This window comes from Podarcis erhardii, assembly GCF_964252035.2.
Source record: "Podarcis erhardii genome assembly, chromosome: 18".
Classification (NCBI taxonomy): Eukaryota; Metazoa; Chordata; class Lepidosauria; order Squamata; family Lacertidae; genus Podarcis; species Podarcis erhardii.
This window is the reverse complement of record NC_138516.1, coordinates 5,022,235-5,037,752: the sequence shown is the minus strand read 5'-3', so window position 1 is coordinate 5,037,752 and position 15,518 is coordinate 5,022,235. Positions and strand designations below refer to the sequence as shown.

General features: G+C 46.0%; 1 protein-coding gene across 2 annotated transcripts in view; it reads left to right on the top strand.

The window, feature by feature from the left end:
- Positions 1-15,518, top strand: part of CELF5 (CUGBP Elav-like family member 5) — an 82,072-nt gene that overhangs the window by 15,351 nt on the left and 51,203 nt on the right. For both annotated transcript variants that reach the window (XM_081846281.1, XM_081846280.1), the window contains exon 2: positions 6,939-7,021. In XM_081846281.1, coding sequence (XP_081702407.1) covers positions 6,939-7,021 — 83 coding nt within the window. The remainder of the gene's footprint in view (positions 1-6,938; positions 7,022-15,518) is intronic.

The window sequence follows — 15,518 nt, the reverse complement described above, 5'->3', positions numbered from 1 at the left end:
ATACCCCATTTGTGATATATGAGCTCACTGCTCATTTCTTCTCTTTTTCCAAAATAGATTTTATCTTGAACAATTGCAAACTCAGTAATAAAGTCGGCATAAAGCTAAAGGTAAAGGGACCCCTGACCATTAGGTCCAGTCGTGACCAACTCTGGGGTTGCGGCGCTCATCTCGCTTTATTGGCCAAGGGAACCGGCGTACAGCTTCCGGGTCATGTGGCCAGCATGACTAAGCCGCTTCTGGCGAACCAGAGCAGCGCACAGAAATGCTGTTTACCTTCCTGTCGGAGCGGTACTTATTTACCTACTTGCACTTTGACGTGCTTTCGAACTACTAGGTTGGCAGGAGCAGGGACCGAGCAACGGGAGCTCACCCTGTCATGGGGATTCGAACCGCTGACCTTCCGATCGGCAAGCCCAAGAGGCTCTGTGGTTTAGACCACAGCACCACCCACGTCCCTCTTACTCTTAGGTATAGTTGGTATAATTGACACTGAAATGTGTATTGGTGAAAAGGTTTTAACAAGGGTTTTTTCCACGAGGCCGTGTTAAAAGGAAAACCCTGGGAAAATCCACTGAACAGCAAGAGCAGCTGTCCCTGAACTTTAACTGGTTGTTGTTGTTCTCTAGCTAGCTAACAAGTGAGCGAGTGATGTTAAATTAGGGGATTAAGGTTCTCAATTGCGTGTTGCCATTTTGGAAGGGAGCTGTCCTTGGTAAATGACGCTCTCCAAGTAAATGGCCTAAGGCTGGGTGCAGGAGACAGACCTCTGCTTATGTCTGTTTGAATTTTTAAAAATATATTCGAAGATACTGAGCCTGTGTTGGACAGCTTAAGATACTGTATGAATATTTTTGGATGCATCGCTTGATGTTTCTGGTTTGTTTCGGAGAAAGCTCTGCAAGTAAAATGTTGAATAATATTTTTTTATTTATTTATTAACTTTATTCCAAAACCGAAAAATAATTACAAACATCAAATTCAAAACCCATATTCGTTTTGTAACATAAGCCTATTACATAGTTGACAAGATTAAAATATACCTAATTGCTATAGACTTCCCTTTGCTATACAGTGGTACCTCAGGTTACATACGCTTCAGGTTACAGACTCCGCTAACCCAGAAATAGTGCTTCAGGTTAAGAACTTTGCTTCAGGATGAGAACAAAAATCGTGCTCCGGCAGCACGGCAACAGCGGGAGGCCCCATTAGCTAAAGTGGTGCTTCAGGTTAAGAACAGTTTCAGGTTAAGTACGGACCTCTGGAACGAATTAAGTACTTAACCTGAGGTACCATTGTATAGAAATGCAACGCAATTAGAAATATTATATTATATTTTTTTTATAAATTCCCCTATACCCCCCTCTCCCATGTGTGATCTCAATAATATTATTATTTTACTTCTTCCATCTTGTTGTGTTGTTTTAGTTTAATAATTATGTATGATAATGCCTTGTCTGATTGCCTTTCCTGGTAGTCTGGCCATTCCTTTGAGATGGTGATTACCCAACTCCTGAGACAATGGGAAGGTTCCCTCACCCCCTCCCTCCTTGCAGAGAAAACATTTGATCAGTTTGGGAGTCAAAATGGTTTCAGGTCGGTCTTCCTGTGCTGATCTTTGTATGTGCTTGTTTGGTACATTTATGAACATTTATTATATATAAAGGTAAAGGGACCCCTGGCCATTAGGTCCAGTCGTGGACGACTCTGGGGTTGTGGCGCTCATCTCGCTTTATTGGCCGAGGGAGCCGGCGTACAGTTTCTGGCTCATGTGGCCAGCAGGACTAAGCCGCTTCTGGCAAACCAGAGCAGCGCACGGAAACGCCGTTTACCTTCCCACCGGAGCAGTACCTATTTATCTACTTGCACTTTGACGTGCTTTTGAACTGCTAGGTTGGCAGGAGCAGGGACCAAGCAACGGGAGCTCACCCCGTCGCGGGGATTCAAACCACCGACCTTCTGATCAGCAAGTCCTAGGCTCTGTGGTTTAACCCACAGCGCCACCCATGTCCCTAACCACAGCTAAATCTGCAACAGCTGTTAGCAAACTCCTGAGCATACCTGGTGGGAATCTCACCCTTTGTAGCTCCTTCTGATCTGCGCATCTGGAGGCAGTGGTTGTTGCCATCTGTCGTTCTTGAGAGACAAAGGAGTGCTCCTCTGGTGGTATAGTAAAACCACTGGGGAATCACAGCAGCTGCTGTGGCTGCAGAGACCCATAACATGCAACAGCTGCCTTCTGTGTAGTTTTTGCTGTGTTCGAAGCACCAAAGGAGGACCGCCACGGATCCAAGCCTGGGCAGTTTGTCTGGAGGTCCTGGGCTGTCCAGACGACAAGACCCCCCTCTCGGCCTCGCTGAGGTGGTCCAAAGGAAAGCAGAACAAGACGTTTGACACCAGCTTGGCTGCAGGAGTTGCCGGAAGGAGGCGGACAAGGCGCCGTCCAACCGCCTTAGGGACTCCACTCCAGATTTGTGTAGGGTTTATTCCTGAGCCGTTTCTTCTCCCAAAGATATCCTGCAAAGCGGCAGAGATTTGGAGTCTGAGGTTTCCCTCTCCTTCCCAGATGAACGAGCCCCGGCTGCCCCTCAAAGCAGTAATGGGTCTGAGCTGCCAGTTGCTGGAAACCACAGGAGTTCTGCTGCACTCAGGCCCTGCTTTTGCAGCTTTCCAATGGGTCATCTGACGGGCCACTTTGAGAACAGGGCAGGATGAGCCCCCGCTGGCCTGATCCAGCAGAAGGGCTCTTCTCACATTGTCATGCACGTTGAGCAAGCTAGCATAAGGTTACCAGATTTTTTCCAATGAATCTGGGGACACTTACGATACGATAATCTTTCTTGTCATTGTCTCATACAGAACAACGGAATTGAAAAATCTACGTAAGACATTCAAAAACCAACAAGCCTGCTATCCCAGCCTGGTTAGCCCCCTAAAAACTCTGATACCCCATTTTTAAATACAATATACTCCAATAAAAAGGTAAAGGTAAAGGGACCCCTGTCCGTTAGGTCCAGTCGTTACCGACTCTGGGGTTGCAGCGCTCATCTCGCTTTATTGGCCGAGGGAGCTGGGACACAGCTTCCGAGTCATGTGGCCAGTAGGACTAAGCCGCTTCTGGCGAACCAGAGCAGCACACGGAAACACCGTTTACCTTCCCGCCGGAGCGGTACCTATTTATCTACTTTCACTTTGACGTCCTTTCGAACTGCTAGGTTGGCAGGAGCAGGGACCGAGCAACGGGAGCTCACCCCGTCATTGCGGGGATTTGAACCGCCGACCTTCTGATCGGCAAGCCCTAGGCTCTGTGGTTTAACCCACAGCGCCACCTGCATCCCTAGAGACTCCTTAGACTGCATTTAAAACCAAAATCCCATTTGGGTAGAAACTGTTTCTCAGGAGGCTAGTCCTAGTCTTTATAACCCTGTACCTTCTTCCAGAAGGCAGAAGCTGAAAGAGATCATTTCCCGGGTGCACACTATCCTGCATTTTTCAACTTCAATGGATTTTTTATGGGGACTGATTTGTAAGTCCCGGGACTGTCCCTGGGAAATGGGGACGTCTGGCAACCTTAAGCTAGCAGCTCAGCGGAACAAAACAAGGTGTGTTCACCTAGGATTCCTTTGGCCTGTCTTGGCTCCACTCCACATTCAGGATTTGGCCCTCTCTTCCTCGTCCTTTTCTGTCTCTTGGGGGAAGGAGTGGCTGGATTCAGAAATACATTCTGTAGATTCCTGATCTCCGCACATATTATTTCTCCCTTCCTCTCCGCTGAAGGCTAAAAATAATCACAAGAGCGAGATGATGTGTACGGATTTCGCCCCCCTCCCCTTGCCTGCTCCTCTCCCTGTGTGGTTGCAGATGCAAACTTACGATTAAAAAAACACACCCGATCAACCAGCTTGTTTGACGTGCCATGGCTCTGGGGCCCTATTAATTAGAATTAAAAATTTAAACCACTGTGCCGTGGGCGTCTCCGTGGTACAAAGGTTAAATGGAGGGGCCGTGTGCAATGAGTGCCGGCGAGCACAAGCACTGCTGCTGCTGTTGGCGAGTTCCAGGCCTTGCTCGTGATGTTAGCTGTGGGCAGGTAAGCACAGAGCCTCCTGGTACAGCAGCAGTCTACCCCGGTTGCCAGTTGGAGGAGGCAAATGGCAAGGAAGGCCTTTCAAAAAGTGCCAGGGAAGACGGTGTTCATATTTTACTGCTGCTTTCCCCTGTTTATTCTGGTTGATGCCCTTGCCTTTTGCATTGATTGGCATCAATACAATTGATTAGAAAACCATTTTTCTGCTTTCTCCATGCCCAGTTCACATCTTACAGTACTTGCCTTTTTTCTAACTAAGAAGAATAGCTGTCAACCATCCCTTATTTGGCAGGAAAGTCCCTTATCCCAGCGCCGTGTCCTGCTGCTGTCCCTTATTGATGATGTCCCTTAAATTTCCCGGGTTTCAAAGAAACAGCTCCTCTCCCTCCCTCCCTGCCGGCCAGGGAAGAGGGAGGCTCCAACTGTGTTGCTTGGCTGCGTTGCTCACCCAGTAAGGAGTCTAAGAACGACTGGGGGGTGGAGCTTGCATTCCTTATGCCGATCAAATCGGCCGCGTTGCCTGGGGACTCGCCTTTGCTCAGCGCTTCCCAGCGGAGAGGTGACGGTGGTTTTCCTTGCTGCATCCCCTTTGCCGGGTTTCTGCGCTGTAGGAACCACCGCTTGAGGCTTCGCTTGGCTGCTGGCTGGGCTTTCTGCCTTTGGCTCGGAGGGGCTCAGAAGCTGAACATACCTGTGTTCTGAAAATCCCTTATTTTGGCTGCTGATCCCTTATTTTTGAGGCTGCTGGTCCCTTATTTTCAAATCTGTAAGTTGACAGCTATGCTAAGAAGTCTCAAACACAGCAACCTTTCTTCACAAGTCAACTGCTCCACTCCCTTGAAAATTTTGGTTGTCCATTTCTGACTCCACATTATCCTTTCCGAGCAGAGGCAACCAGAACTGTAAACAGCAGTCCAAACATGGTCGCACAACAGATCTGTATTATGATATTGGCAATTTTATTTTAAACCTCTTTCTTTTTTTATTTATTTAACTTTATTTGGCAGACAGCATTAAATTACACATCATCCCACATCACACCATAATATACTAAAGAATACAACAACACACAACTATACACAAGTATACAGTATATACATCACCAATCATTGCTTTTATCTGTTACTACTTTACAGAACAGAAAAAAATAAGAAAGAAGAAAATAAAGAAAATTAACAGAAAATAAAGTTGACTTCCAATTAAACCCATTGTACTATCACTTATTTTGATTGTTTTACACACAGCATCATACTGTTATTTTGTTTTCCTAATTCTTATCCAAGGTACATGATTATTTATCACATTCGTCTTACAAGAATCAGTCAAAGGTCTGCCAGGAGATTTTTGTCGTCACAGTAATTTTTCAAGTAATCTTTAAATGTTTCCCATTCTTTATGTACCTTCTGCGTCAGATATCCTCTGATTCTCCCTGTCATCATGGCCAACTGTAAATATTCTGTCGTTTGGACCTGCCATTCAATTATTGTAGCAGTCTTTTCGCTTTTCCAGTTCCTTGCTACCATATTTTAAACCCCATTCCTAATGATCGCTAGCATGGAACTTGTTGTTATGTGCTGAGTTGAATAGGATCCAAACTGCAGCAGTCTGATTGGTCCTAGAACAATAGGATTCAGAATGCAGCAGTCTGATTGGTCCTAGAACAATAGGATCCAGAATGCAGCAGTCTGATTGGTCCTAGAACAATAGGATCCAAATTGTAGCAGTCTGATTGGTCCTAGAACAATAGGATCCAGAATGCAGCAGTCTGATTGGTCCTAGAACAATAGGATCCAAATTGCAGCAGTCTGATTGGTCCTAGAACAATAGGATCCAGAATGCAGCAGTCTGATTGGTCCTAGAACAATAGGATTCAGAATGCAGCAGTCTGATTGGTCCTAGAACAATAAGATCCAGAATGCAGCAGTCTGATTGGTCCTAGAACAATAGGATCCAAATTGCAGCAGTCTGATTGGTCCTAGAACAATAGGATCCAGAATGCAGCAGTCTGATTGGTCCTAGAACAATAGGATCCAAACTGCAGCAGTCTGATTGGTCCTAGAACAATAGGATCCAAAATGCAGCAGTCCAATTGGTCCTAGAACAATAGGATTTAGAATGCAGCAGTCTGATTGGTCCTAGAACAATAGGATCCAAAATGCAGCAGTCTGATTGGTTCTAGAACAATAGGATTTAGAATGCAGCAGTCCGATTGGTCCTAGAACAATAGGATCCAAAATGCAGCAGTCTGATTGGTTCTAGAACAATAGGATTCAGAATGCAGCAGTCCGATTGGTCCTAGAACAATGCAGCAGTATGATTGGTCTGCAGGAGCCACCCAATCCAGCTCCAAATGGAAGTGAATCCACAACCTGATTGGCCTACAGGAGAATTCCGGAATTAGCCAATCACGTGCAGCCCATTGTGTAAATAATGTATATAAAGCAGATACTTTGAGGGGACTTTCATTCCTCCTCACCACTATGAGCTGAATAAAGAGCATGAAACCCACTCTCGACTCTGAGTATATTTCACTTGCCTTTTTAAAATTTTTACAGCTGCTGCACACCGGCCTTGCCTTCCCACAGCTCACCTTGTGTTCTTAAACCCCTTAATCTCTCCACTTGATCCTGTACTTTTCCCACAGGAAATGCGACAAGGTGACAGGGTTTCTGTGCCTGCTCTTGGTAAAAAATGTGCATGAAATTGGTGTGTGCGTGTGTGTGTGTATTTGGGTGGGGCAGAGAAGAGAGTTTGAGAGCCCTTAACATTTGGTGCATTCATGCGTATAAACGTGCATTCTGCACATACATGTTCACGCGTTTGATACCAGTGCACGCCCTCTCCGTTTCAGGTTGCGCCTTCCTTACGTACTGCGCCCGAGATTCGGCCATCAAAGCTCAGACAGCGCTACATGAACAGAAGACACTCCCTGGGGTAAGTCTTGGCTGTTGGAGTCGCTGTGGGTCGGCTCCAGAGGCTCCTCAACGGAGGTGTATTTCGCTCAGAGAAGCGCAGTTTCGCACCTTGCCTTGAAGTGAGAAATCAAATGTCAGTCTGTGCCTTCCAATAAGTGTGTGAATGCTTAAAGGGGCCAGGGGGGAATGTAGGAGTGGATTTACGCACTGGGAGAGGATATATTATTTGGTTATCATCCTTCCTTGCACATGTGAGCGAGATCAGCAGAATACCATCCTTTGCAGCTTAAACGTGGAAACTAAGACAAGGTTAATTTAACCTTCTAGAAGCAATAATCCAGGATTTTCCCTGGTATTTTCCCCTTTCTCCCCATTAAAAAGAACAACCTCTCTCTCCCACACATATGCACTGTTCTGTGAAGAAGTAAAAGTAGTATTTACTTACATAACAGAGGCCTTGAAGTAGCAGCAGTCCTAGGTGCTAAATGAAGGCCGGTTTATAACTATCTAAGTTAAAAGTAAAGGTAAAGGGACCCCTGACCATTAGGTAAAGTCGTGGCCGACTCTGGGGTTGCGGCGCTCATATTGCTTTACTGGCCGAGGGAGCCGGCATACAGCTTCTGGGTCATGTGGCCAGCATGACTAAGCCGCTTCTGGTGAACCAGAGCAGCACACAGAAACACCGTTTACCTTCCCGCCGGAGCGGTACCTATTTATCTACTTGCACTTTGACGTGCTTTTGAACTGCTAGGTTGGCAGGAGCAGGGACCAAGCAATGGGAGCTCACCCCGTCATTGCGGGGATTCGAACCGCCAACCTTCTGATCAGCAAGTCCTAGGCGCTGTGGTTTAACCCACAGCGCCACCCGCATCCCCAACTATCTAAGTTACTAAAGTGCAAAATCGAAGTTCTGTATGGTGTCTGGGCTGCAAAGCTCGGGCATGCATGTGTGCTCAGCTTGGAGGCATGATGAAGAAAGAGAGAGATGCTGAAGCTGGAAGGAATTATGTGGTGTTATAGCTTCTGGCCAAGGCAGACAAAGGAAGTGACGTCACAGAGTTCTCTGAAGCAAATTTTACAGGAAAGTTCTGTGAGCCTTAGTCCCTTCATGTGCCCATCTGGCAAAGCATGAATTGTTGGTTTGACTGCAATAACGTCCCACAGACCAGTGCCCGCACCCCGATGCTGTTGGACTCCAACTAGGAGTCTGCCAGCACTGAGCTGAAATCTCCAGTTTCTTTGGTAGGCCAAATGATTCCAAAGAAAGATAGAACATTTTTTATGTATGCAACAACAGCAGCAAGAATTCTCTTGGCAAAGTATTGGAAGACTAAAGAACTACCTACTCTGGAAGAATGGCAGACCAAGGTGACTGAATTTATGGGACTGGCAGAGATGACCGGCAGAATTCGTGACCAGAGGAGAGAGACAGTGGAAGAGGACTGGGAAAAATTTAAAACTTATCTTAAAAATTGTTGTAAAATTTCGGAATGTTAAGATGTCAAGGGATCTGATATAAAGAATTACAGCTGTAAAAATTTAAGATTAAGAAAATTTTAAAGAGAATTAAATATAAAAATGGATGAAGGATTGCTAAAAAATTTTAAAACAAGGATGCAGTGAAGGGGAGGTATGGGGAAGTGGTGTTATGTTTGTTTGTTTTTTGTTTGTGTTGTAAAATTAATAAAAATTATTAAAAAAAAAAAAAAAGAAATCTCCAGTTTCTTGCTTAATTTCCAACCAGTGACATTTTTGCTCGAACACATGTGAGGAAGAAAATCCAGTTTAGTTCACATCAGAACACACATCTCCATAGTTTGCAAACCTATGCAAACCGCTATGCTCCCAAATCCACAGTTCTCTGAATTCTGCGACAAAGCGCTCCGAGCAAAATAATTGCATCAAAACTGCTTGAAGGGGGAAAGAGGGTATTTTAAAAATGCATAAGTTGTTGAAGATAACCTACCAAAAATACACAATATTAGAAGAAATTGCGTGCAAAAAATATGTGTGCATTAGGAGAAACGCTTGACAAGTTTCCGTGAGGATTTGTTTTTTAAAATGTACAGTCGTACCTTGGATCCCGAACGCCTTGGTACTCGGACGTTTTGGCTCCTGAAAGCTGCAAACCTGGAAGCGAGTGTTCCAGTTTGCGAACGTTGTTTGGAACCTGAATGTCTGGCATGGCTTCTGATTGGCTGCAGGAGCTTCCTGCAGCCAATCAGAAACCGCGCTTCGGTTTCCGAACGTTTTGGAAGTCTCACGGACTTCTGGAACAGATTTTGTCCGACTTCGAAGGTATGACTGTATACAGTGGCGGAGGAACCCTCTCCGGCACCCAGGGCGGGGTGCTGAGGGGCACGGCAAACTGCCCGGTGGTGCATGCGCGACATCCGTACGGACTATGCATGTGCAGCATCTATAAGGACAGCGCGGGAGAGTGGCAGCCCATACAGACACCGTGCAAGCAGTGCCCATACTGACTGCCCGTGCCCTCGGCCACTCTACAGTTGGGGGGAGGCAGGGGCCATATTGTCACACACCCCCCCCCCCGAGTGGCACCCGGGGCAGACCACCCCCCAATTTGTATGCCCCTGGCTGTACAGTGGACGCTCGGGTTGCGAACGTGATCCATGCGGGAGGCACGTTCGCAACCCGCAGTACCATGTCTGCGCACGTGTGGGTTGCGATTTGGTGCTTCTGCGCATGTGAAAAGCGCAATTTAGCGCTTCTGCACATGCATGACTGCCAAAACCCGGAAGTAAGCTGTTCCGGTATTTCCGGGTTCGGCAAGGTGCGCAACCCAAAAACGCAGAACCCGATGCGCCTGTAACCCGAGGTATGACTGTATATCCATCACAAACGAATGCAGAAATGTGGCACATTGAGGCCATGTACATATTTGCAGCACAGGATGCTTTTCCCAGCACTACATCTCTTACTTTGCTGTGCACAACAGAGAGATAGTGAGGAGGTTTTCACCCAGTGCCCACGACTCGCTTGGTTTCCCTGCGCCAAACTCTGATTCTGCAGAAGCTGTCCTCTGCGCATGTCTGATGGCTGCCTGAAATGGTCACACCTCAAATGCCTGGCAGAATCCGAGACCAAGGTGAAGAGTCGGTGGAAGAAGATTGGAAAAAATTTAAAGTTTATCTACAGAAACATTGCAAAATTAAGGAATGTTAGAAGGATGTTGGAATGAAGTAATGTGGTTTGAGCAGAAATGATATAAAGGATTGGGTAAAAATGGATTTGTTAATTGGTGAAAGACGAGAATGTAAAATTACAGTATATTAAGATAAATTAATAGGATAAAAACAAAGCTGGAAAGGATTTGCTGAAATATCTAATTGAACTAGAATACAAAAAAGGGAGGTGTGAGGAGGTCAAGGAAATAAGCAAAGGAAAGAAAGTTATGGGAAGGTTTGATCTGTGTATTTTTATTTTTATTTTAATTGCTTGTATTTTTTCTGTCTTTTTTATTTTTCTCTTTTTTGTTTTTTCTTTTTTCTCTTTGTAATCTTTAAAAGTTGAATAAATATTATTTTAAAAAAAATGAAATGGTCACACCTCAACTTAACTGCATTTTCAAATCGGACGGAAGCTGCCTTAGGGGAAAGCACACCAGCCAAGAGTGTTTTCTCAAGAAGCCTAGGGATTGTGGCTAATATCAAACGCTGGATCCAGGACAGGCAGAGAAGTGTATGCAGACCGAATTTAGCAGCGGGGAGAAATGGAAATGGAAGGAAACCCAAAACAGGTTTGCCCTTCTCTAGTCAGGGATGACAAGACTTGGGAGTCCAGCAACACCTGGTGGGAAATATACGAAATCAAACTATCGTCTTCCTTCCTTCCTTCCTTATTTTATTTGTACGTTGCTTTTCCACAAAAAGAATTGTGCTCAAAACATCTCACAGAAAGGGAATGCAGGAATGCATCTCAAAACCCAAACACTGCAAAAACAATTTCACAATAAAGCGGCAACACAATCTCAAATGCAAAACATTTTGATACCATAAATATAACAGGATGGCGCTGTGGGTTAAACCACAGAGCCTAGGGCTTGCCCACCAGAAGGTCGGCGGTTCGAATCCCCGCAAGGGGGTGAGCTCCCGTTGCTCGGTCCCTGCTCCTGCCCACCTAGCAGTTTGAAAGCACATCAAAGTGCAAGTAGATAAATAGGTACTGCTCCGGCGGGAAGGTAAACGGCGTTTCCGTGCGCTGCTCTGGTTCGCCAGAAGCGGCTTAGTCATGCTGGCCACATGACCCGGAAGCTGTACGCCGGCTGCCTCGGCCAATAAAGCGAGATGAGCGCCACAACCCCAGAGTCGGCCACAACTGGACGTAATGGTCCACAACTGGACCCTTTGCCTTTACCTTTATATTTACAACACCGCACCTCTTTGCAATACCAAAAATAGCAAGGGAGGTTTCTCTGCCTCAGAACCTAGAAAACTACCACCGCCAGAAGACCAGCCTTGGGTGAGTGGGTGAGTGGATGGGAGTCCAATTCCCATCAGCTCCCCAGACAGCATCACCCAACGGTCAGGGAACTCTGCTGTAGGCAACATGGGAGTAAATAGATGCTGCAAAAATTGCCCCCCCCCATCCCACTCTCTGCAAAGTAGCAGCAAGATTCTAGGCAGAGGGTTCCAGACAGTCACCTAGGGTCCGTGTTCCTTTGGAAAATTGAAGATGCAATGGGGGCTGTTGTAGCTTTAAGGAAGGAATATAGGGTTTGTTCCCTGCAGCACTGGAGTCCAAGGCATCTTTCCCGGCCAGACTTCGGCCAGCCTACCCAAAATGGATCCCAGTCTTTCTTCTTCCCTTCTTCTTCCCAGCACACCTTTCTAAAGACTCTCTTTTCCTCTGACTTTCACACCCAGTTGACCTGTCAACTTTCTGTCTGCCCAGGGCCAAGATTCCTTTTGTCATGTTAACACCTGCCTCCCAGGTGAGGCTCTAGCTTCAAAAAGGACGCTTAGCTCGCATTTTTCCTCACTGGCCTGCATTCGTCCCTTCAATACTCCAAATAATCAAGATCCTACCGTTTATTACTTTCTAGGGTTTAGGGGGAGTACCCCCACAATCTATAACATAGACAATGAATCCAACCTGATAATAAGAAAGCTTTCTGTGCCTGCGATAGGTTTAAACAGCTATATCCAAATGGAAATCAGAATGGCTGTTCCTTCAAACAGAAAGGCAAGAGGCGTGTCACTAAACGTGGGCCTTTGCCTGTGTAATAAACAAAATCTGCCCTGATTCCCTTATGGGGGACACAAGAGCCTGTATAGAGTCCTTTGTAGGTTCTCTATCGGTAGGAGAAAATAACAGAGGCCAGCCAGAGAATATTGAGAAGCAAAGCAGCTAGTAAGCCTGATCTTTATTGAACTGTTGCAACAGGGTGCTCCCCTCACACACAGGAAAGGAGGAGTTCCCCGAACAAAGGTGTGCCTGCCCTTATATAGACATTTTAAATTCCCTGCTATGGAGCTCAAGACCACCCCTCCATACACCGTACATACATCACAGAAGGGGTGTAGCCCAAGACCACCCCCCATAAACATCCTACCTACATCACAGAAAAGGTGGTCTACAACAGAAATTTGAATGTTGTTGTTTTTCCTGTCTGCCAGGTTATCTGATAATGCCTTGTCTGATTGCCTTTCCTGGTAGTCTGGCCATTCCTTTGAGATGGTGATTACCCAACTCCTGAGACAATGGGAAGGTTCCCTCACCCCCTCCCTCCTTGCAGAGAAAACATTTGATCAGTTTGGGAGTCAAAATGGTTTCAGGTCGGTCTTCCTGTGCTGATCTTTGTATGTGCTTGGTTGGTACATTTATGAACATTTATTATATATAAAGGTAAAGGGACCCCTGACCATTAGGTCCAGTCATGGACGACTCTGGGGTTGTGGCGCTCATCTCGCTTTATTGGCCGAGGGAGCCGGCATACAGCTTCCGGGTCATGTGGCCAGCATGACTAAGCCGCTTCTGGTGAACCAGAGCAGCACACGGAATCGCCGTTTACCTTCCCGCCGGAGTGGTACCTATTTATCTACTTGCACTCTGACATGCTTTCGAACTGCTAGGTTGGCAGGAGCAGGGACCGAGCAACGGGAGCTCACCCCGTCATGGGGATTCAAACCACTGACCTTCTGATCGGCAAGTCCTAGGCTCTGTGGTTTAACCCATATAAGACCTTAAATTTTGTATTTCACCTGCAATGTTATAAAGAGGGATAGCGTAGATTTGTAGAAATTAATGATTACCGTTTTCTTCCTGCCCGCTCGCAGGGGGCAGAATGAGGGACACCCACACGCTTTGTTTTCACAACAACCCTGTGAGGTGTAATTAAGAGAGATTGACTGGCCAAACACACACACACAAAAACACCTTGAGCCCCAGCTTGGGAGAACGGTGGGACACTATACATTGTGAATATGGGGGGCGGATCGCACTCTGAAATGTCGAAAAGCGGCCTGCATCCCAAAACAAACTCGCCTCCCCCCAACACCTCGAATCTCACTTAGCGAGACATTTTAACTTCGCCTCTGTATGATTATGGCAGGCTGTTAATAACCCTCCTCAGCAAATTTTTTTCCAAGGCAGGAGCTGCCAAGAGGTGCCATTGCCAGCGCTCAGCTAAAGATAAATTCTGTAAGAGTAAAGCGCCGACTAAGAGTTATACGAAGAGTCGGGGAGAATCTGGGCGATACCCTTGGCCTCTGGTATATCCTGGCTGTTTTGCCTTTTAGTTTGTTTTTCAAACGCCAGTGCTATGCATTGCTTTGAGCTGATGAAGCTGTAGTTCAGCTGACCTTTCGCTTCTGTTACCGGAAAAATCCGAGGGCTCCCTTGGACAAAAAGTAAAGACACCAACCAGAGTAAATTGGAGCAAATCAGCAGCCTGTAGGCTTGGCCTTTATTGAACTGTTGCAACAGGGTGCTCCCCTCACTTGCAGGTGAGAGAAAAGACCCAGAAAAATGGTGTGCAAGACCTGATAAAAACTTTTGAAATTCCCCTCCTCTAGGTCAAGCCCACCCCCAGAAACATCATGCATGCATTACAGAAAGGAGGGATGGAGGGAGGAGTTGCAGTGGTAACCTGAGTGTCCTGTCACCTGGCTGGTTCCCTTCTCCCCCTCCCCATGAGTCACTTCCAGGAGACAAAGGGGAGTTTGCAGTTTCCTGCCCCCTGAGGGAAGATCTGATCAGTGTCCTTTGTTTCAGTCCATGCTGAATCCACTCCCATATGCAAGTTCTTTGTGATCTTGATTGTCTTCTGTCTGGGATCATCAGGGTTGGCATAGCCATAACTGGGCAGGGCTCCTGTAGATGTGCTGGGATGGTGAAGGGATTATGGCTGCCCTGTATCAAACCATCCCCATTTTGTAGTCCTTCCTTCATGGAGTAAAATAAAAGTGGAACAGTGCAAATCCGATGTATGGTTGATTTTCTTATGAATTTATAACAGAAGTGTGGCATATGTAGTGTGTGAGTGTGAGTGTGTGTGAAGTTTGTACAAACTGAATGATTGGGGTGGGGGGGGTTCCTGCTACACTTCCGCCCCAAAAGTTGCGCTGCTCCTTAATATCCCGTGGCTGCCTGGTTTTCCTCCTCAGCAGTTGAAAGGTTAACTTTGACTCAGATATATAAGCTAATCGCCAAATGGCACCTTAAACCTAGGTTAGGGTTGCCACAACGAAATGTCTAGGTAGCTTTTTTTCCCCAATGAAAGGAAAAAATCTCAAAGTGATTTTCAACACATTAAAACACCCGATGGAACAATGCGGAATAAAACAAAATTCAAACTTCAAGGAAAGTATTTCAGAACCTTCTTTAAGTGACATTTGGCTTTTTCCATATATAATAATAATAATAATAATAATAATAATAATAATAATAATAATTTATCTATACCCCGCCCATCTGGCTGGGCTTCCCCAGCCACTCTGGGCGGCTTTCAACAGAATATTAAAATACAATAGTCTATTAAACATTAAAAGCTTCCCTAAAGAAGGCTGCCTTCAGATGTCTTCTAAAAGTCTGGTTGTTGTTTATCTCTTTGACATCTGGTGGGAGGGCGTTCCACAGGGCGGGTGCATCTAGATGAAGGGAAGTAATAGTGCCACTGTATTCTGCTCTGGTCAGACCTCACCTGGAGTACTGTGTCCAGTTCTGGGCACCACAGTTCAAGAAGGACACTGACAAACTGGAACGTGTCCAGAGGAGGGCAACCAAAATGGTCCAAGGCCTGGAAACGATGCCTTATGAGGAACGGCTAAGGGAGCTGGGCATGTTTAGCCTGGAGAAGAGGAGGTTAAGGGGTGATATGATAGCCATGTTCAAATATATAAAAGGATGTCACATAGAGGAGGGAGAAAGGTTGTTTTCTGCTGCTCCAGAGAAGCGGACACGGAGCAATGGATCCAAACTACAAGAAAGAAGATTCCACCTAAAAATTAGGAAGAACTTCCTGACAGTAAGAGCTGTTTGACAGTGGAATTTGC